The sequence below is a fragment of the Coregonus lavaretus genome (genome assembly GCF_964263955.1).
Source record: "Coregonus lavaretus genome assembly, chromosome: 8".
NCBI classification, from domain to species: domain Eukaryota; kingdom Metazoa; phylum Chordata; class Actinopteri; order Salmoniformes; family Salmonidae; genus Coregonus; species Coregonus lavaretus.
In genome coordinates, this window is record NC_139995.1 from 57,282,750 (window position 1) to 57,302,876 (window position 20,127).

The 20,127-nt window shown below is 45.6% G+C and overlaps 1 protein-coding gene across 1 annotated transcript; it reads right to left on the reverse strand.

Annotated features, from left to right (window-relative positions):
* Positions 1–13,210: 13,210 nt before the first annotated feature.
* On the reverse strand, positions 13,211–16,587 carry LOC311134108 (L-rhamnose-binding lectin CSL3-like; the record flags this gene model as incomplete). The annotated part of the gene is made up of 7 exons (XM_084167694.1): positions 13,211–13,316; positions 13,395–13,530; positions 13,667–13,711; positions 15,052–15,170; positions 15,251–15,386; positions 15,529–15,573; positions 16,563–16,587. The coding sequence occupies 7 exons, from the start codon at positions 16,585–16,587 to the stop codon at positions 13,211–13,213; spliced, it is 612 nt and encodes a 203-aa protein (XP_084023820.1).
* Between the last annotated feature and the right edge of the window lie 3,540 nt (positions 16,588–20,127).

A 20,127-nucleotide genomic window follows, 5' to 3' on the forward strand; every position in this document is an offset into this window, starting at 1 on the left:
CTTTAGTATAACACCCCTACCTTGTCAAAACACAACTGCTTGGCTCAAATGCATTAAGAAGGAAAGAAATTCCACAAATGAACCTTTAACAAGGAACACCTGTTAATTGAAATGCATTCTAGGTGACTTCCTCATGAAGCTGGTTGAGAGAATGCCAAGACTGTGCAAAGCTGTCATCAAGGCAAAGGGTGGCTACTTTGAAGAATCTCAAATCTCAAATCTATTTTGATCTGTTTAACCCTTTTTTGGTTAATACATGATTCCATGTGTGTTAAAATGTAGAAAATAGCAAAAAATTAAGAAAAACCCTTGAATGAGTTTTTTTATTTTTATTATTTAACCTTTATTTAACCAGGTAAGCCAGTTGAGAACAAGTTCTCATTTACAACTGCGACCTGGCCAAGATAAAGCAAAGCAGTGCACTAAAAACAACAACACAGAGTTACATATGGGGTAAAACAAAACAAAGTAAAAAATACAACATAAATAAATATATATACAGTGCGTGCAAATGTAGCAAGTTATGGAGATAAGGCAATAAATAGTCTATAGTGCAAAATAATTACAATTAGTATTAACACTGGAATGATAGATGTGCAAGAGATGATGTGCAAATAGAGATACTGGGGTACAAATGAGTAAAATAAATAACAAAATAGGGATGAGGTATTTGGGCGGGCTAATTTCAGATGGATGTGTACAGGTGCAGTGATCGGTAAGGTGCTCTGACAACTGATGCTTAAAGTTAGTGAGGGAGATAAGTGTCTCCAGCTTCAGAGATTTTTGCAATTTGTTCCAGTCATTGGCAGCAGAGAACTGGAAGGAATGGCGGCCAAAGGAGGTGTTGGCTTTGGGGATGACCAGTGAGATATACCTGCTGGAGCGCATACTACGGGTGGGTGTTGCTATGGTGACCAATGAGCTAAGATAAGGCGGGGATTTGCCTAGCAGTGATTTATAGATGGACTGGAGCCAGTGTGTTTGGCGACTAATATGTAGTGAGGACCAGCCAACAAGAGCGTACAGGTCACAGTGGTGGGTAGTATATGGGGCTTTGGAGACAAAACGGATGGCACTGTGATAGACTACATCCAATTTGCTGAGTAGAGTGTTGGAGGCTATTTTGTAAATGACATCGCCGAAGTCAAGGATCAGTAGGATAGTCAGTTTTATGAGGGCATGTTTGGCAGCATGAGTGAAGGAGGCTTTGTTGCGAAATAGGAAGCCAATTCTAGATTTAACTTTGGATTGGAGATTATTAATGTGAGTCTGGAAGGAGAGTTTACAGTCTAACCAGACACCTAGGTATTTGTAGTTGTCCACATACTATAGGTCAGACCCGTCGAGAGTAGTGATTCTAGTCGGGTGGGCGGGTGCAAGCAGCGTTCGGTTGAAGAGCATGCATTTAGTTTTACTAGTGTTTAAGAGCAGTTGGAGGCTACTGAAGGAGTGTTGTATGGCATTGAAGCTCGTTTGGAGGTTTGTTAACACAGTGTCCAATGAAGGGCCAGATGTATACAAAATGGTGTCGTCTGCGTAGAGGTGGATCTGAGAGTCACCAGCAGCAAGAGCGACGTCATTGATATACACAGAGAAAAGAGTCGGCCCAAGAATTGAACCCTCAGGCACCCCCATAGAGACTGCCATAGGTCCAGACAACAGGCCCTCCGATTTGACACATTGAACTCTATCAGAGAAGTAGTTGGTGAACCAGGCGAGGCAGTCATTTGAGAAACCAAGGCTATTTAGTCTGCCAATAAGAATGCGGTGGTTGACAGAGTCGAAAGCCTTGGCCAGGTCAATGAAAACGGCTGCACAGTACTGTCTATTATCGATCGCGGTTATAATATCGTTTAGGACCTTGAGCGTGGCTGAAGTGCACCCATGACCAGCTCGGAAACCGGATTGCATAGCGGAGAAGGTACGGTGGCATTCGAAATGGTCGGTGATCTGTTTGTTAACTTGGCTTTCAAAAACTTTTGAAAGGCAGGGCAGGATGGATATGGGTCTGTAACAGTTTGGATCTAGAGTGTCACCCCCTTTGAAGAGGGGGATGACCGCGGCAGCTTTCCAATCTCTGGGGATCTCAGACGTTACGAAAGAGAGGTTGAACAGGCTAGTAATAGGGGTTGCGACAATTTCGGCGGCTAGTTTTAGAAAGAAAGGGTCCAGATTGTCTAGCCCAGATGATTTGTAGGGGTCCAGATTTTGCAGCTCTTTCAGAACATCAGCTGTCTGGATTTGTGTGAAGGAGAAGCGGGATGGGGCATGGGCAAGTTGCAGCGGAGGGTGCAGAGCTGGTGGCCGGGGTAGTGGTAGCCAGGTGGAAAGCATGGCCAGCCGTAGCAAAATGCTTGTTGAAATTCTCGATTATTGTAGATTTATCGGTGATGATAGTGTTTCCTAGCCTCAGTGCAGTGGGCAGCTGGGAGGAAGTGCTCTTATTTTCCATATACCTATGTCCAAACGTTTGACTGGTACTGTGTGTCGTGACATGACTTTAACATTAATATGAAGACTTATCTCTAATTAACTAAATATGTTTAATTGTTAACCGATTTCAATTAATCATGAAACAATTAACTCATTAGAATTTGGGGCACCATGAGAGCAGTTATTTAAAGAGTCACCATCTCCCGAATTAAACTCTAAAAGGTCTTTCCCTATCACATCTATAAACAGTCAATTATTAATCATAACCTCGTATCATATCATCATTCTGAACGTCGTAACCTCCTTGCATCTTCAAAAACCCAAGACTTGCTTATGATTTAGTACTACACAAATTGGTTTCATTATTTATTTACTAATAAATTAAATGGGAAAACAGGATAAACAGCGGTTATTGACTGGAGAAAACAGGTCCCTAGTGGAATGACAACAACATGGCTTGTTAAAGAAAAGAGGAAGAGGAAGAAAGAGAGCAACAGAGAAACTTAACATGGATACATTCAGAAACTTCTCAACTACAGTAATTACATACTTGGCATACGAACCGCCGCCCGCTTTGAGTAAGAAACAGATCGCCTCTGACCATTCCCCACGTTTTACAGTAGGAATATTATTCCAACATTCGCTTTTGAAAGCGTTAAAGTTTCAGCGGGAAAAGTCTGTTGAAATAAAGAACATTGCTTTAGTTAATCCTGAGGGAGCAGCCTGAATGTTCTCCTTTGATTTACAACAGGGTGTGAGCTGTTAATCACCACTAGTCCTTCCTTCCCCCCACTGCGGGTGAGAGGGGATCTGACTGAAGTTATTCACTTCGAACCTTACCTGGCCTATTTGGATTCTCGTGGAGAGTCATGACGTTTGTGTGTGTATATATATATAAATGCTCAAAAGTTTCCTGTGTGTATCCAGAATGGTCCACCACATCTCTTGATACATGTGGGAAGCGTTGGAGTCAAAATGGGCCAGAATCCCTGTGGAACACTTTTGACCATGCCCCGACAAATTGAGGCACAAAGGTCGAGAGACAAATGTGAGGTGACAGACAATACCGCCTTGCACACTCTTGCCTGCATCTAGCTGAAATAGTGTGTAATCATTAGTCCAACAGTTGTAAACAAGAGTTTCTATTGGACAAATTCAGGTATGTTTATCCCCATTTTGTTCCGTTTGCTTCCGTATAAGAAATGTTTTTCAACAGAATCGGCGGAATGAATACACCCCTGATCACTCGTAAACACAGTTCACTTTCATAGCAGCCACGTTGTATTCATTCTCGCATCTATGCGCTCTCCTCTCTCCTCTTCCCTTTGCTTGTGGACTTCAATACACAACACATCAGCTGTATGTGACCAGGCGAAAAAACCCTTCCAAGCCAAACCGCTACACACAGCCTACATCGTTGTCACCATATTAGCTAAAGTCACGTCATAGTCAGCATAGCTAATAGAACCAATGCATTAGTAAACCCGCTACAATCATGCAGTAACGTTACAGTGTACAGTAAGTAAGCAGTTTCACTGGCGGGCCCCTGTGGCAATACATTTGTAAAACCAAAAGCTTAACTTGACTTGGAAGAGTTCCACTGTTGTGTTGGAAAGTCATAGCCAGCTAGCTAACATACCATGTCTCTGTTTGAGCAGGGTGTTTCAGTAGCTGCATTTGCTAGCTAAGTAAGTGAAACTGAAAGTGAACAAAACTGAGTATTTCTATCTTGCTTCGCTTTCATTTAGGAATAAATTAATTAGCTCAAAACTGTTACAACTACTGTCTTTCTCTTTGAGTCAACTACTCACCACATTTTATGCACTGCCGTACTAGCTAGCTGTAGCTTTCAGTACTAGATTCATTCTCTGATCCTTTGACTGGGTGGACAACATGTCAGTTCATCCTGCAAGAGCTCTGATTTGTTGGAGGACATCCTCCGGAAGTTGTCATTATTACTGTGAAAGTCTATGGAAGGGGGTGAAAACCATGAGCCTCCTAGGTTTTGTATTATAGTCAATGTACCAAGAGGAGGACATAAGCTAGCTGTCCTTCAGCTACACCATGGTGCTACCCTACAGAGTGCTGTTGAGGCTACTGTAGACCTTCATTGCAAAACAGTGCGTTTTAATCAATTAATTGGTGACGTGATTATATTTAGTACAGTTTTATCTAAAAAAGGATAACTTTTAAAATGTTTTACAATATTATTTTTAATGAAATTCACTGAGGACGATGGTCCTCCCCTTCCTCCTCTGAGGAGCCTCCACTGCTTTGTACATAGTACAGCAGCATCTAAGGTGCAGGGTAGAGTACCGGGTGATTGCCGGCTAGTAACAGTGACTAAGGTTCAGGGCAGGGTACTGGACATATTCAATATCTCCCTATCCCAGTCTGTTGTCCCCACTTGCTTCAAGATATCCACAATTGTTCCTGTACCCATGAAAGCAAAGGTAACTGAACTAATCAGAGGGCTGATTTAAATACTATGCATGCCAGTCTCTCTTGACTAAGAGTTGAGGAGAGACTAACTGCATCACATCTTCTTTTTGTATGAAACGTGTTGAAAACCTCAAATTGTTTGCATTGTCAACTTACACACAGCTTTGACACAAACCCCACCTGACATGCCACCAGGGGTCTTTTCATAGTCCGCAAATCCAGAACAAATTCAAGAAAGCGTACAGTATTATACAGAGCAATTATTGCATGGAACTAAGTTCCATCTCATATTGCTCAAATAAACAGCAAACCTGGTTTCAAACAACAGATAAAGCGACACCTCACGGCACAACTCCTCTCCCGTATTTGACCTAGATAGTTTGTGTGTATGCATTCATATGTAGGCTTTGTGTGCCTTTAAAATAAAATATATGTAGGTCTGTCCTTGAGCTGTTCATGTCTATTAATGTTCTGTATTATGTCATGTTTCATGTTTTGTGTGGACCCCAGGAAGAGTAGCGGCTGCTTTTGCAACAGCTAATGGGGACCCTAATAAAATACCAAATTACTATATCAAATCAAATCAAATTGTATTGGTCAAATGCGCCGAATACAGCAGGTGCAGACATTACAGTGAAATGCTTACTTACAGCCCTTAACCAACAGTGCATTTATTTTTTGCAAAAAAAAAGTTAAAATAAAACAACAAAAAAAGTGTTGAGAGAAAAAAGAACAGAAGTAAAATTAAGTGACAGTAGGGAGGCTGTATATACAGGGGGGTACCGTTGCAGAGTCAATGTGCGGGGGCACCGGCTAGTTGAGGTAGTTGAGGTAATATGTAGATGTGGGTAGAGTTAAAGTGACTATGCATAAATAATTAACAGAGTAGCAGCAGCGTAAAAAGGATGGGGTGGGGGGGCAGTGCAAATAGTCCGGGTAGCCATGATTAGCTGTTTAGGAGTCTTATGGCTTGGGGGTAGAAGCTGTTGAGAAGTCTTTTGGAACCAGACTTGGCACTCCGGTACCGCTTGCCGTGCGGTAGCAGAGAGAACAGTCTATGACTAGGGTGGCTGGAGTATTTGACAATTTTGAGGGCCTTCCTCTGACACCGCCTGGTATAGAGGTCCTGGATGGCAGGAAGCTTGGCCCCAGTGATGTACTGGGCCGTACGCACTACCCTCTGTAGTGCCTTGCGGTCGGAGGCCAAGCAGTTGCCATACCAGGCGGTGATGCAACCAGTCAGGATGCTCTCGATGGTGCAGCTGTAGAATTTTTTGAGGATCTGAGGACCCACGCCAAATCTTTTCAGTCTCCTGAGGGGGAATAGGCTTTGTCGTGCCCTCTTCACGACAGTCTTGGTGTGTTTGGACCATGATAGTTCGTTGGTGATGTGGACACCAAGGAACTTGAAGCTCTCAACCTGTTCCACTACAGCCCCGTCGATGAGAATGGGGGCGTGCTCAGTCCTCTTTTTTTTCCTGTAGTCCACAATCATCTCCTTTGTCTTGGTCACGTTGAGGGAGAGGTTGTTGTCCTGGCACCACACGGCCAGTTCTCTGACCTCCTCCCTAAAGGCTGTCTCATCGTTGTCGGTGATCAGGCCTACCACTGTTGTGTCGTCGGCAAACTTAATGATGGTGTTGGAGTCGTGCCTGGCCATGCAGTCATGGGTGAACAGAGAGTACAGGAGGGGACTGAGCACGCACCCCTGAGGGGCCCCCGTGTTGAGGATCAGTGTGGCAGATGTGTTGGTACCTACACTTATAGCCCAATAGCACTCAGTTCTGTCATCATGAAGTACTTTAGAAGTTAGTTAAGGATCATATCACCTCCACCTCCACCTTACCCGGACCATGACTCTCAACTCTCTTCCTGGAGCTACTGTCCTGTAGGTTTTAACTCCAACCCTAATCTACGCACCTGATTCTAATAATTAGCTGGTTGATAAGCTGAATCAGGTTAGTTACAACTGGGGTTGAATTGAAAACCTACAGGATGGTAGCTCTCCAGGAACAGGGTTGGAGAGCCCTGCCCTAGACCCACTACAATTTGCATACCGCCCCAACAGATCATTTTACATTTACATTTTAGTCATTTAGCAGACGCTCTTATCCAGAGCGACTTACAGGAGCAATTAGGGTTAAGTGCCTTGCTCAAGGGCACATTTACGTCATTTAGCAGACGCTCTAGTCCAGAGCGACTCACAAATTGATGCATTCACCCTATAGCCAGTGGGATAACCACTTATTACTTTATCCTATCCCAGGTATTCCTTAAAGAGGTGGGGTTTCAAATGTCTCCGGAAGGTGGTGAGCGACTCCGCTGTGTGTGTGGGGGGGGGGGGGGGGGGGGTAGAAGGATTACTTTATCCTATCCCAGGTATTCCTTAAAGAGGTGGGGTTTCAAATGTCTCCGGAAGGTGGTGAGTGACTCCGCTGTGTGGGGTGGGGGGGGGTGGGGGGGGGTAGAAGGATTACTTTATCCTATCCCAGGTATTCCTTAAAGAGGTGGGGTTTCAAATGTCTCCGGAAGGTGGTGAGCGACTCCGCTGTGTGTGTGGGGGGGGGGGGGGGGGGGGTAGAAGGATTACTTTATCCTATCCCAGGTATTCCTTAAAGAGGTGGGGTTTCAAATGTCTCCGGAAGGTGGTGAGTGACTGTGGGGTGGGGGGGGGGGGGGTAGAAGGATTACTTTATCCTATCCCAGGTATTCCTTAAAGAGGTGGGGTTTCAAATGTCTCCGGAAGGTGGTGAGTGACTCCGCTGTCCTGGCATCGTGAGGGAGCTTGTTCCACCATTGGGGTGCCAGAGCAGCGAACAGTTTTGACTGGGCTGAGCGGGAACTATGCTTCCGCAGAGGAAGGGGAGCCAGCAGGCCAGAGGTGGATGAACGCAATGCCCTCGTTTGGGTGTAGGGACTGATCAGAGCCCGAAGGTACAGAGGTGCCGTTCTGTCCAGTGCCTCACTATTCGCTGTGCTGGTGGATCCCTAATTTAGGCGTGAAATAGGAACAGAGAGATGTGATCTGATTGACCGAAGTGGGATGGCTTTGTACTTGTCATGGATGTTTGCTCATATATGGTCAAGCACGCTGGATCCTCTTGATGGGCAGGATACATGTTGGTGATATTTTGGGAACATTTGTAATGAGGCTCCTAGCGCTGTCAGAGATAGAGAAAGGAAGAGATAGGAATCCCAATTAATGGAGAAAGGTGTAACACCCCACCCAGCAGACTGTAGACTAATCACATTCACCTTGTCATGCTGCGTCACACGGTTGCTAAACTAATCATCACGTAATCCCTTCTCAAAGTCGAGAAACCTGCCTATTTTCCTCGAGAGTACGTAATGTAACAATTCTAAATCTGTACGATACTATCAAACATCTCGGATTACATTTGCAATGTACTTCTTGTTCACAAAATAGGCTAATGTATCACGAATTCCGCCAAGACTGCTCCTCCTCCTTGTTCGGGCAGGCTTCGGCATTCGTCGTCCCCGGAGTACTAGCTGCTACCCTTTGATGTTATTTATGTTTGTTTGGTCTTGTCTGATTAGTGCACCTGTTCCATATCTCGTATTGATTATGTCACCTATACGTTTCCTTTGGTTTTGTTTGTAGTTCTGTGTTGTTGTACGCCTGTCCGTTGGTGTAGGTTATTTGTTTTCTTGTTGTTAGTGCTTTTCGCACTTTACGCACTGTTTTGCGTATTCGCTCGCCTCCTTTTTGTTGAGGCCCGTTGGATTTGTATTTTGCTCCTTTGACTATTAAAGTCGGATCAACTTATCTTCTGTGTCCTGCGCCTGACTCCAACACCGCATCCACATCAGCCCCTGACAGAACAACACACCATACAATGGAGTCAGCAGGAGCAGCGGCGGCGACCGAGAAGCTGGAGGATCGGGTCAGCTGCCAGGACGCCATGATCCAGCAACTCGGCTCCGCCATGCAGGAGGTAATGAACACCCTGCGCCGAAGGGAAAGGGGAGGCGTGCCCACACCTCCTCCTACATTACCACCACCATCGGCCAGCCCCACCAGACCAGCTCCGGAATCCAGTGGGATTCGGCTCTCGCTCCCGAGGGAGTATGATGGCACCGCAGCCGGGTGTCAGGGGTTCCACCTTCAGGCGGAACTCTACCTGGCCACCATACACCCGGCGCCCTCGGGATACGAGAGCGTTTCCGTCCTCATCTCCTGTCTCTCCGGCAAGGCGTTGGAGTGGGCCAACGCCGAATGGAGGGGAATAGACGCCGCCACCATCAGCTACGTGGAGTTCTCCCGCCGCTTCAGGGCAGTTTTCGATCACCCTCCTGAGGGTAAAGTGGCGGGGAGCGTCTGTTCCACATCCGATAGGGGAAGAGGAGCGCACATAGGTTCGCCCTTGATTTCCGGACTCTAGCGGCGGATGCGGGGTGGAATGAGAGGGCCCTCATCGATCACTATCGGTGTAGCCTGCGTGAGGACGTTCGTCGAGAGCTGGCCTGCAGGGACACCAATCTGTCCTTCGACCAGCTAGTGGACATGTCTATCCGTCTGGATACCCTGCTGGCCACCCGCGGACGTCCCGAGATGGGGCCGTCCATTCCATCCCCCAGCACCTCCGAGCCGAGCCCAATGGAGCTCGGGGGTGCTGGCGCTAGAGAGAGTAGGAGAGAGAACCCGAGCGAGGCCGTCCCCTGCACCAGCTGTGGCCGTAGAGGACACACTGCGGCTAGGTGCTGGGGAGGGTCTCCAAGGAATCGAGGCAACAGGTCGCGCACTGGGGAGTCATTGCAGGTGAGTAGGCGCCCCACTCACCCAGAGCTCTCTGTTGTTCACTTGTGTATACCTGTGGTATTTCCTCAGGTTCCATCTCATTCCCAGCATAAGGCGCTAGTCGATTCAGGCGCAGCTGGGAATTTTATTGATCGGAAATTTTGTTCTAAGTTAGGGATTCTCCTCCTGCCCGTTGATGCACCCTTTCCTGTCCATGCCCTAGATAGCCGCCCATTGGGATCTGGGTTGATTAGGGAGGTCACAGCGCCACTAAAGATGAAGACGCAGGGGGGTCATGAGGGATTATTCAGTTGTGCCTCATTGACTCTCCTGCGTATCCCGTGGTGCTGGGGCTTCCTTGGTTAATCACCCATGACCCCACCATTTCGTGGCAACAGAGGGCTCTCAAGGAATGTTCTGGCCAATGTGTTGGGCGATGTTTAGGTGTTTCCGTTGGGGCGACCACGGTGGAGAGTCCGAACCAAGTGCCCGCAATGCACATTCCCCCTGAGTATGATGATTTGGCACTCGTGTTCAGCAAGATGAGGGCGACGCGATTGCCACCTCATAGACAGGGAGATTGTGCGATAAACCTCCAGACAGGTGCGGCACTTCCGCGGAGCCATGTGTATCCTCTGTCTCAAGAGGAGACGGCGGCTATGGAAACCTACATAGCTGAGTCCCTGAGACAAGGATACATACGGCCCTCTACTTCCCCTGCGTCCTCGAGTTTCTTTTTTGTGAAGAAGAAGGATGGAGGTTTGCGCCCGTATATTGATTATCGTAGTCTCAATCAGATCACTGTGAAATACAGTTACCCTCTACCGTTTCTTCACAAAACTGGATCTCAGGAGCGCTTATAACTTGGTGCGCATTAGGGAGGGAGATGATTGGAAGACAGCATTTAGTACCACCTCAGGTCATTATGAGTATCTTGTCATGCCATACGGTTTAATGAATTCTCCTTCAGTCTTCCAATCATTTGTGGACGAGATCTTCCGGGACCTGCATTGGCAGGTAGTGGTAGTGTACATTGACGACATCCTAGTGTACTCTGCTACATGAGCCGAGCATGTAGCCCTGGTGCGCCGAGTGTTGGGTAGGCTGTTGGAGCATGACTTGTATGTCAAGGCAGAGAAATGTCTGTTTTTCCAGGAGTCCATCTCCTTCTTGGGTCATCGGTTGTCTGCGTCAGGGGTGAAGATGGAGATTGACCGGGTGTTGGCCGCGCGTAACTTGCAAACCCCAACCAATGTTAAAGAGGTGCAGCAGTTTTTGGGTTTTGCCAATTACTACCGGAGGTTTATCCGGGGTTTTGGACAGGTAGCAGCTCCCATTACTTCCCTGCTGAAGGGGGGCCCGGTGCGTTTGCTGTGGTCGGCTGAAGCGGACAGGGCGTTTCGTAAACTGAAGGACCTGTTCACTTCGGCTCCGAGACTGCTCCTCCTCCTTGTTCGGACAGGCAGTACTAGCTGCTACCGTTTGATGTTATGTTTGGTCTTGTCTGATTAGTTCACCTGTTCCATATCTCGTATTGATGTCACCTAAGTTTCCTTTGGTTTTGTTTGTTGTTGTGCGTTGTACGCCTGTCCGTTGGTGTAGGTTATTTGTTTTCTTGTTGTTAGTGCTTTTCGCTCTGTTTTGCGTATTCGCTCGCCTCCTGTTTGTTGAGGCCCGTTGGATTTGTATTTTGCTCCTGTGACTATTAAAGTCGGATCAACTAAGCTTCTGTGTCCTGCGCCTGACTCCAACACCGCATCAGCCCCTGACATGTTGGGATTTGAACTTGCGCCCAATTGACTCCCATTCCCTCCTGGAGAGATCTCCTTGTTCCAGAATGCACTGCGCAGCCCTTTGACAACATACAAAATGGGCATTAATACAATTCCAATGGAGTTTCCCCATCTCCTCAAAAGTTTCTCTGGCCTGTACCACACATTGCTGCAACGCACCAATATTGGATGCCAGCCGATGAAAAACCACAGGTGACAGTGTCCTTTGCCCCTGCCTGCAGAGCCCTGCTTTGCCTCAGTTTTGTAAACATTATGGTGAGGGACATAGATAGCTAATGTAATCAACCCAACTCTCACGTGGCACGACCGGATAGTGAATACCCTCGCTTTAACGTTAAAATAACAGCGGAAAAGCAGGCGGCAGTGCAGGACACTAGCAACCTCAAGGTTAGAGAGCACGGCATGTAGTAAACGCAGTCTCCAAACTCTGTAGAATTGCCAACTGACCATGAACATTGTGTGGTGAGCTTCCAGCACCTGCTCGAGTAGGTGCTAAGTGGTGTGTGGCTATCGAGCAAACCATCTACAAAGCCGGAAGACAGAACTTGAGGGGAAAGCGTAGTGTTGCTGAGGATACAGCTCAGATCTGACAGTTCATCATCCGCTCTTGATAACATCTGAACTACGTCAACGCCCAGAGAAATTACCATCCTGACATTTAAAATTGTTTAAATGACTAATGTTGGTGTTGACTGCTATGTGCTTCATACAACTTAATATAGATCGTTAACGCTGTAATATATCACTTTTTGGGCAACTTGACCAAATCACAGAAATGGGTTGTAGATCTGTCCCTCAATGAAAGAACGTCTAAGCGGTACATCTGTTGCGCGCTGTCTATGCATAGTTTTATACACCGGCATCAGCTGAAAAACAAGTTTGTTATAAAACTATTTCACAGCGGTTGAGACAGTACAACAATACTTGTTTTGTTAAACTGAAATTAGGCAAACCAGAATAGGGACCGTTGTTGTGGTGCTCCGCTCATCCCAATAAAAGCGGCATTTCACACCTCATGCTAACATTTGTTTCATGTGATCAAGGTTTGGAGAGTCTACACGTTGTATTAAAACTTCTTAACCGTCCATGTCCACATTCTGACCAGATTATTTAGTGCCGTGTGACAATGACATTCCCAAAATAATATGGATTAAGTCCATTAGGCCTACTTAGGTCATAAGTCAACGGTTCTACCTGGCAATGATTTTAGAGGCAGGTATAATTGATTTGACCGTCCAGATCAGTTCACACTTGATAGAGATCCAGACAAAATGCGTGCTTGACTACAGCCGGAGGTGGTCAGGAAGAGCTGATCACAATGAATATTTTACTAGTCTACAACTGTGGGCAGAGAATATGGGCATCAAGACAAAGAACACATGTTAGTGCCAGGTGTAAATGGGTCTTCAGTGAACAGTGTAAGAGAGACTACAGGACACATGTTCAGTAATATTGGTGTGACAGTAGACATTTAGTAATATAGAACTAAAGACACCAAGTCTTGGATTCATGCTGCTTAGTTTAATTCAGATCAACCACCACAGTTCAGAATTGTTTAAGAATTGCTTTAGCACAAAAGGCACAGGTTTACAATGATTTCAAGTTGATTTTGGGGGTTGGAGGAAAATAAACTGATCCACTCGATGAAGAAGTCCCAGAAGCCTTCAGGTTCATCAGGGAAGATATCCTGCAAGACAAACATTTCAGTCAGCACCAGCATTCAAGCACCAGCACCAGCATTCAAGCTCCCAGTCATGTGTGCGAGCATGTATATAACTCACATTTAGTCACAGGTGTAAGCCACCTCCAGGTACTTATAGGTTCCGACACAGGGGTCTCCAAATACGGAGTTGGATGCCTGGACGACACACTGGCTCTTCCCATCACACCTGTGTTTAAAATACAGGTAGAGGTTATCACTACAGCCAATGAGTGTACAGGTAAATACACACCGTTGGTTGCCGTACCTTTGTGCCATCTTACTGGTGGTGGATTGGCTGAGGCAGTTGGTGTTGGCGAGTTGGTTAGCGGGGCGCCCAATGGAACACACGTTGCGTTGACGACGACCATAGTTGGCACTCTGGATATGGATCTTACCTTCATCTGAGGGAGACGAGGAGGAGATAGATGAAGAAAAGGAAGAAGGCCAAGGCTGGGTGTTTGTGTGGGCTAGAGACCAATATACACAACACTACATGAGAACGGAGAGGATACCGTACTGTAGTGTTGACCTGCTTACCACATTGTAGTTGAGAATCAGAGCCTTCACATATGGTGCTGCTTACTGCAAGGACAAACAGGAGTTACACCACACTGGCCTGACAAATAAAGGCATACTATGGCTTGGTGAAGTGATTAATTAATGTTTAGCCATAAACAGAGTTGTAGGAAGTTAAATGCATTATCTTCAACCGTTGCACTGTGGTTTAAGCTCCTTATGAGACATCGTCATCTCAAACTGCTCAGAACGTGAGAGCAAACTGGTTAAAATTAGCTGGTCGTACCGCTAGACCAAAGCTATATTTCTACACAATTTGTGCCCGTGCTGTCTGAATAGCTATAAACGAGATTTGAGCTAGCTAATGTTGGCTGAAACAGATGTTCACTGTTACACCAGATGAAGTGCGCGCAAGAATCAACTAAGCCACAATGTAAAGGAGACCTGTGTGGTACAACTACCCATCTTTCTTACCATGTGCTAACTGGCTAATTGAGTTAGATATGTACATATAACTAGGAATAAAGTGACGGGGAGTAGAAGCCTGCTGGTTCCAGACTTGGTGCCGCGGTACCACTTGCCATGCAGTAGGACTTGGGTGGCTGGAGTCATTGAAAATGTAGGGCCTTCCGACAACACATGGTATATAGGTCCTGAAGTCAGGGAGCGCGGTCTCAGTGATGTACTGGGCCGTACGCACTACCCTCTGTAGCGCCTTGCGGTTGGATGCCAAGCAGTTGCCATACCTAGTGGTGATACAGCCAGTCAAAATGCTCTCAATGGTGCAGCTGTAGAACTGAGGATCAGAGGGCCAATACCAAGTATTTTTAGCCTCCTGGGCAGGTTGGAGAAGAGGCATTGTCGTGCCCTCTATACTACTGCTGGTGCATGGACCATGATGGATTCTTAGTGATGCGGACATTGAGGAACTTGAAGCTCTCGAAAAGCTCCACTACAGCCCAGTCGATGAAAATGGGGGCGTGGTCGGCCTTCTGTTTCCTGTAGTCCACAATCATCTTCTTCGTCGACGTTGCGCGAGAGGTAGTCATTCTGGCGCAACACTGCCAGGTCTCTGACCTCCCTGTAAGCTACGCTAACGAAAGTTGTTGCCGGCTACTTTGTTCCATAACCACCGTTTGTGGGCTAGCTAGGGTTAGTTAGGAAGTGAGGGTGGTGTAAAAGTGGAGAAAAGAGAAGGGCATGTATTAAAACACATGGTGGCCATAAAACAAAGTTCACAAGCTGGTCCCATTGGTGACCCAACCCATTCTATGGCTTTGCTAGCCATCAGCAGAGTGCGCTCTTTCACCGAAGTATTAAACAATATCCCAACATGCCTCAGTCATACAGATATTCAATTGAACAATATTGGTGCCCACCACCAAGTATTATTAGCACAGACTGACTTGCTACTTGCTGTTGGACACAGGAGTATTTGGTGTCCAGGTACTTATAGGTTCCGACACAGGGGTCTCCAAAAACAGAATTGGATGCCGGGACGACACACTGGCTCTTCCCATCACACCTGTGTGTCAAAGACAGGTAGTGGTCATCACTACAGCCAATGGGTGTCTACAGGTAAATACACACCACAGGTTCCAGTACCTTGCTGCCATCTTACTGGTGGTGGATTGGCTGAGGCAGTTGGTGTTGGTGAGTTGGTTAGCGGGGCGCCCAATGGAACACACTTTGCGTTGACGACGACCATAGTTGGCATGCTCGATATGGATCTTACCTCTATCTGAGGAAGAGACGGACAACGAAAAGATGGATAAGGAACGAAGGAGAGGCAAGGGTTGGCATCGTCGGTGTAGTTAATCTACAGTATAAAACACAGGTGATAGTTGAGAATATACACTGTTCAGTAGTGTTGACTAGCTTACCACATTGTAGTAAAGCATCAGAGCCTTCACATGTGATGCTGCGTGCTGCCAGGACAAATAAACAGGAGTTACACACCACTCACATTAGCTTGGCGTAGTAGTATCATCATCATTATTACACACAGTACCTCCATCCGTTAGTGCACAGCAAGCTGCAACCAGCACTGAAACAACACACAGCCAGTTCAGCAACAATCCACATCATTTGCATTTGGACCGTGAAGCTAGAAATGAGCATTTGTCTCTATCCTCAAATATTTGAGATATTTTAGTGTATTAAAGTAGTCAAGTTTAGCATTTGGTCTCATATTCCATGCATGCAGTGTGACTAAACTTGTTAAACGCATTTGTAGTTGGTTATAGATACTTTTTTGCCTAAAAGGAACTGAATGGTTAAGGTTGTCATTTTGAAGATTAAAATACTAACCTCCCCAGTTATTGATAATGTGAGGAGTTGATATGTGCCCTTGTAGCCCGTCTCACTCGTGCTTTCTTAATCATGGCATTAATTTAAAAGTGTTCAGAAACAGCTAGAAAGATAATAACTCCAGTCACTATTGGGCAAAACATACACCAACACACAGCAAATGCAGCCAAAATACCTTGTAGAGTCACATGTTTGATGTAGTCATTGTGTGCAAGGAATATAGGACCAAATACTAATATTTGGACTACTGTAATATAGTATGGGCAAGTGTCCTAACACTTTTGACATATTCACAAGGGGGCTCTAGATACCGTGCTTTTGTTCTAGACGGTTAAACAGATATGTATTAAAATACCCTCCAATAAAGAGTTCTACCATCATCTCATGAAACATTCAAGCCCTGCAAAATGTATATTCCCATACGATCAGTCTCCCTCTACATTTCCTGCTGTACTGTCAAATTATGGAAATACTGAACTTTAACTTAACGCATCATACTGTAGACCTCAAGTCATATAACACGTACTTCAAAAACTCTGAAATACAAATTTAAACATTTAGTGATATGTATTCTAACCTGCATCATATATAGATGTTGTATACTCACAGGTGACCACCGTCAGTCTGAACATGATGCCAGGTACAAGCGTGGTAGTAGCAGATGTGATGAAACTGATGGTAACCTGACCTAATACACCTGGTATTTATGTTATGTGACATGTCTTAATTAACCCAGCTGTATCTATTTTGTGTCCAGGTGCACCTCATTGCAATCAGGGGCTGGGCTTTGCTGGTCTGTACCAGGCTTTTGTGTCAGTCTCATAGAGTTATATAGAGGACTCTAGATGGCTAAAATCCATTTTGGCATGAACATTGCCATTGAGGGCTTCCACCAATTTAAAGAAGTCATCTGGGTGGGGCTTCCTGGTTAAGGAAGAATCACATGGGCCACGTTCAGTTGCAAAACCTTCTAGAGCGTTGCAGATATACATTTCATGAATAGAGCCAACGTATTTCCTTATTATTATTATTATTATTATTATTATTATTATGTCGGAGAGACATGTTTGTTCACCATAGCATATTCTTAACCTTCCAAAACGTTGCGTCCTGCTGAACGCGCCCCATTATTCCATCCGGGTCATCAGGAGGGATCAGCCAATGAATTACACTCGTGAGCAAACATTGCATGACTGTAGGTGGCAGAAAATCTCCAACTTTGACTTTATACCTATGTGGCAGTGTGCACCTTTTAGTTTGTTTGCCAACTCATAGAAATAGTAGAAGAAGAAAATTGACTGCTTTTAAATGCATATTGACTCAATATTATCTTTAATTTGATTTGATTTGATTGGAGCTGCCCGTGCGCTCACAGACTCCATAATGGGACACATATTAGATGATATACTGTATCTATCATTCTCTATGGTCAGATCCCCATGAGGTATTCTTCTGGTGGCTGGGTGTCCTCTTCCTGACCTCACCACCATCTGGAGAGCCCTGTGGTTACAATTGCCATACCAGGCGGTGTTACAGCCCTACAGGATGCTCTCAATGGTGCAGCAGTATAAGTTAATTTACATTTTAGTCATTTAGCAGATGCTGTTATCCAGAGCGACTTCCAATTGGTGAGTGCATTCATTTTTCATACTGGCCCCCCGTGGGGTTCAGACCCAGGTCCCCGAGCTTAGTGAGGACATTGGAGGGCACTATGGCATTGAAGGCTGAGCTGTAGTCGATGAACTGCATTCTTACATAGGTATTCCTTTTGTCCAAACGGGATAGGGCAGTGTGCAGTGCGATGCCGATTTCGTCATCCGTGGATCTGTTGGGGCGGGATGCAAATTGTAGTGGGTCTAGGGCAGGGCACTCCAACCCTGTTCCTGGAGAGCTACCATCCTGTAGGTTTTCAATCCAACCCCAGTTGTAACTAACCTGATTCAGCTTATCAACCAGATAATTATTAGAATCAGGTGCGTAGATTAGGGTTGGAGTTAAAACCTACAGGACAGTAGCTCCAGGAACAGAGTTGAGAGCCCTGGTCCAGGGTGTCGGGTAAGGTGGAGGTGATATGATCCTTAACTAGCTTCTCAAAGTACTTCATGATGACAGAACTGAGTGCGATTGGGCAATAGTCATTTGGTATTTTATTAGGATCCCCATTAGCTGTTGCAAAAGCAGCAGCTACTCTTCCTGGGGTCCACACACAACATGACATAATACAGAACATTAATAGACAAGAACAGCTCAAGGACAGATCTACATAAAAAAATTAAATAAAATGCACCCAAGACTACATATGAATGCATATACACAAACTATCTAGGTCAAGTAGGGGATAAGAGTTGTGCCGTGAGGTGTTGATTTATCTGTTGTTTGAAACCAGGTTTGCTGTTTATTTGAGCAATATAAGATGGAACGGAGTTCCATGCAATAATGGGTTTATATAATACTGTACGCTTTCTTGAATTTGTTCTGGATTTGAGGACTGTGAAAAGACCCCTGGTGGCATGTCAGGTGGGGTAAGTGTGTGTGTCAGAGCTGTGTGTAAGTTGACTATGCAAACAATTTGGGATTTTCAACACATTAATGTTTCTCATAAAAGGAAGAGGTGATGCAGTCAGTCTCTCCTGAACTATTAGCCAAGAGAGACTGGCATGCATAGTATTTATATCAGCCCTCTGATTAGTTCAGTTACCTTTGCTTTCATGGGTACAGGAACAATTGTGGATATCTTGAAGCAAGTGGGGACAACAGACTGGGATAGGGAGATATTGAAAAGTCCATTAACCTGCCCTGAACCTTAGTCACTGTTACTAGCCGGCAATCACCCGGTACTCTACCCTGCACCTTAGATGCTGCTGTCCTATGTACAAAGCAGTGGAGGCTCCTCAGAGGAGGAAGGAGAGGACCATCCTCCTCAGTGAATTTCATTAAAAATAAAATTGTAAAACATTTTTTACATAAAACTGTACTAAATATAATCACGTCACCAAATTATTGATTAAAACGCACTGTTTTGCAATGAAGGTCTACAGTAGCCTCAACAGCACTCTGTAGGGTAGCACCATGGTGTAGCCAGAGGACAGCTAGCTTCCGTCCTCTTCTGGGTACATTGACTTCAATACAAAACCTTGTAGGCTCTTGGTTCTCACCCCCTTCCATAGAGTTACACAGTAATTATGACAACTTCCAGAGGACGTCCTCCAACAAATCAGAGCTCTTGCAGCATGAACTGACATGTTGTCCACCCAGTCAAAGGATCAGAGAATGAATATAGTACTGAAAGCATAAGCTACAGCTAGTTAGTACTGCAGAGCATAAAATGTGGTGAGTAGTTGACTCAAAGAGAAAGAGTAGTTGAACAGTTTTGAGCTAATTCATTTATTCCAAAATGAAAGAGAAGCAAGATAGAAATAGTCAGTTTTTTTCACTTACTTGGCTAGCATATGCAGCTACTGAAACACCCTGCTCAAACAGAGGCATGCTGTCACGTTCGTTGAATGACGGGTCAGACCAAGGCGCAGCGTGATATGCGTACATGTTTATTAACGTAATAAACAACACGACAAAGTAATCGAAACGTGAAGTCCAAGGTAGTACAGAACAACAAACCTTACATGGAATAAGATCCCACAACTAGACAGTGCCAATAGGCTGCCTAAGTATGGTCCCCAATCAGAGACAACGAGCAACAGCTGCCTCTGATTGGGAACCACACCGGCCAACAGATCCACACATACTAGATCGACAACATAGAAAAAGCACAACAAGGAATATACACACCCTGACTCAACATATATGCGTCCCCTGAGTCAGGGCGTGACACATGCTATGTTAGATAGCTGGCTATGACTTTCCAACACAACACTGGAACTCTTCCAAGTCAAGGTAAGCTTTGGGTTTTACAAATGTATTGCCACGGGGCCCGCTAGAAGGATTACTTTTATACTATTCCAGGTATTCCTTAAAGAGGTAGGGTTTCAAGTGTCTCCGGAAGGTGGTCAGTGACTCCGCTGTCCTGGCGTCGTGGGGGAGCTTGTTCCACCATTGGGGTGCCAGAGCAGCAAATAGCTTTGACTGGGCTGAGCGGAAATTGTACGTCCGTAGAGGTAGGGGAGCTAGCAGGCCAGAGGTGGATGACCGCAGTGCCCTCGTTTGGGTGTAGGGTC